The following is a 3320-nucleotide window of genomic DNA, read 5'->3' on the forward strand; positions in this document are numbered from 1 at the left end:
TTATATATTTATTGTTTTGTATTCTGGTTGTGTATGTAATTTATTGCTATGACTGTATCCCCCTGTGTTTTATCTTCAATTAAAAAAAAAAAAAAAAGTTATATTTCTCGGCTATGTCGGTTCTCCGGTTTGTTTTTGCCAGCATCGATCGCGGAAGTCACTGCTGTGTTGTTTAAACTGGTCTCGTCTCACACTTATTTTTTGAATGTGAGTATGCAAAGGATTTTTGGAAAGGTTGTGTATGTAATTTATTGCTATGACTGTATCCCCTGTGAATGTTATATCTTAAATAAAAAAAATAAAATAAAAAAAAATAAAAAAAAACAAGCCTATTGACAGTAACCTATCCTTAACCACGTTTTCGTTTAATGTACAGCGCCTGCGCATCACACGCGTCGCATCTCTGATGGCGTCATGTGACGCAGCCGTTGGTTTGCCACGTCGGTCTGTAACTGCAACGCGAGGAACTTCTGCAAGTTTGTTTTGCATTTTAAGGCCGTTAATAACGAGCTGCACGCGATTGCAACAACACGCGAAACAAAATCTCCACACGGTCTCATCAGAAACCCCACAGTCTCATTATTACAGAGAGAAACAAATGAGGTTGTTACAGAGTTTAGGTGACTGATGTCTGCGCTCATGATTGATGTGCGGTAAGTGTTGCTTTATTAATTTAAGTGTTAATTATGTCTTCAGTCACTATTTGCACTAATGACTATCATGTAGTTGAGTTGGTTCTGTTAGAGTTAGGTCAGGTACCAGCGACAAACCAGTTAGTAATTTTATTTCCTGTTTGTGTATGAAGTGTGTGTTTGTTAGCTGATGTGTTAGTCTGGGGTTCAGCCGATAGTTAGTGGTGGTAGTTCAGTCGTTAGTCTGGTTATGGGTATAGTTGATGTGTTAGTCTGGTTGTAGTGGTAGATTAACTGTTAGTCCGGTCTAATCTTGCAGCATTTCTGAGCATCATTGGATGAGTCCCATCAGCAGCAGCAGCAGTTTGTGTGTGTGGATGAGTTTGTTTGTTCATCATCACGGTGAAATGCTGTTTTTTTTCCCCCTCACAGTTCAGCTTCTTTACTGTCTAAGTTCCTCTTTTAGTGTAACAGTTTCAACCGCGGCTTTGTGCCAGATGGTGAAACGCTCGTTTATCAGACCAGTACCAACACTGATCTCTTACCTGACTGTTAAGATGAGAGTTGATTGAATTGATTCTCTTGAATGACTTAACAGTAGTTTTGTGCTTTGCCATGTAATTTCACATCATGTTTAAGGGTTTACTTCTTTCACTGTCTGCTGCATTTGTTACCAGGTTAATAACACTGTAACTGAGTTAGCAGTCAATAAACAGACGGAATGTCTCATGTTTCTCCCACAGTGTCCAGGCTGCATTGGGCCAAGACGTGAGGACGTGGTCGCAGGGAGCTGCAGACGGAGATGCCCGGGGGCCGCAGGGGTCCAAGTAGACAGCAGCTGAGCCGCTCCGCACTGCCGTCACTGCAGACACTGGTGGGCAGTGGCCTCAGCAATGGAACGGGGCTCCGGTGCAGGTGAACTTACCTAAGCAGTGTTCACTCATCGTCGCTTTCTTTATTACGAAGCTCATCTGGTGGATTCTGGAGTACCTCTTTCATTTTATACAGTGACTAAAAACGCAGGAATACACACACACAGTCCATATTAACAATCCATATTATTTAATCACAATTCATCTCATTTTCTTCGTAGTTAACACATTATAAAGGCAAGACGGAGGCACTTCACTCATCTCACTCGCACATCAAATAAACTGTTTTTCTATATGAACTGCATCAGGAAATGCAGATGCTGAACTCTGCGATACATCAATAATAAAACAACTGTACCTACACGTCATAGGCTTAAAAGCATCAGATTGATGTTTAGCAGTTCTCCACTGGTGTGTTCACTTGAGCATCTCTATGAATGATACCGTTTTACTAATTTCAGATAGGAAAGAAACGCATGAAGAGCAGCACGCCAAATGATACTGCGTTCACCTTATTACACAATTAACCTGATTATGAGATTCATAATTTTTCTGTTTTTATCTAACACTAATAACGATCCATGTGTGAATTTATTAATGAGCAAACCTTGAACACCGTTAGCTTTATAGACAGTCACATGTATGTCAATTGCTGCATAACTGTAATCAATTTTATGTCAGTTCTACCATGTGAATATCACTGTCTGCTTACACGTCAGTGCACACTGCTTAATAGTCCACATTGGGCAGTTTAGAGCTGGACAATGGGATCGTGTACATACAGTGGTAATATAAATAATGATAATGACAGTGATGCTCACCATCAGGTTCATCTGATCTCATGCAGGATGTAGATACTTTTAGAGTCTGTGATGTTTGTGGGTGGTGTGAGTAGATAAAGGCCCTGTTTACACTAGTGCGTTTTCATTTTAAAACGGCATTTTAAAATGAAAATGATCCTAGTCTACACTTGCATTTTCACTGTATTTCAGAAATGTTCTCCGTCCACACTACACAACGGAAAATGCATGTCACATGATCATTCATGCAGGTACAACCATAGATATGTATAGATGCCCCATTAGACGGCTCCAGCCACGTAGATGTGGCCGCCATCTTGGAACGGTCAACTTGATGTCATTCACCATACTGTAGGTTCTCACAGAGCCGTTGAGCCGTTCTGTGCAGGATTGTGGCATCTTTCGAATATTCAGTGATTACTATGGTGAATGACGTCAAGTTGACTGTTACAATATGGCGGGCGGCTTACGTATGCGGCCCATAGAAACAGTCGCTAATGAGGCATCTGTGTATATATATCTATGGGTACAACAATGAGCATGATGTTATTTTTTACATGGTCGTCAAGGATACGCAGAGCGAATGTGGGCAGCCATGCCATAGTTTTCAAAAGTCCGTTTTGGTCCGCCAGGTTAGTGTAAACGACGGCCATAACCGTAGCAAAAGTTAGCCGTTTTAAAGGGGTCATATGATGCGATTTCAATTTTTCCTTTCTCTTTAGAGTGTTACAAGCTCTTGGTGCATAAAGAAGATCTGTAAAGTTGCAAAGACTAAAGTCTCAAATCCAAAGAGATATTCTTTATAAAAGTTAAGTCAACCACGCCTACCTAAAACGGCTCGTTCTAACACACCCCCACATACCTACGTCACTATGTGGGAAGATTTGCATAACACCGCCCAAATGTTCACACAAAGAAAGAAGGAGTAACTTTTATTCTCGCTGTAGTATTGTTGCCGCCGCCGTGAAAAAGTGAAAAGTGACGTGACATGTGGCCAAGTATGGTGACCCATACTC

General features: G+C 41.1%; 1 protein-coding gene across 2 annotated transcripts in view; it reads left to right on the top strand.

Moving 5' to 3' along the window:
* Nucleotides 1-353: 353 nt before the first annotated feature.
* Nucleotides 354-3320, top strand: part of LOC107720747 (transmembrane protein 39A) — a 29602-nt gene continuing 26635 nt past the window's right edge. Inside the window, exons 1-2 of one of the 2 annotated variants that reach the window (XM_016528572.1) lie at nt 354-653; nt 1376-1547. In XM_016528572.1, coding sequence (XP_016384058.1) covers nt 1435-1547 — 113 coding nt within the window. In that variant the 5' untranslated portion in view covers nt 354-653; nt 1376-1434. The remainder of the gene's footprint in view (nt 654-1375; nt 1548-3320) is intronic. The other variant, XM_016528573.1, reaches the window with a different exon arrangement.

The sequence above is a fragment of the Sinocyclocheilus rhinocerous genome, unplaced genomic scaffold (assembly GCF_001515625.1).
Source record: "Sinocyclocheilus rhinocerous isolate Xijiao unplaced genomic scaffold, SAMN03320098_v1.1 scaffold6292, whole genome shotgun sequence".
Taxonomy (NCBI): domain Eukaryota; kingdom Metazoa; phylum Chordata; class Actinopteri; order Cypriniformes; family Cyprinidae; genus Sinocyclocheilus; species Sinocyclocheilus rhinocerous.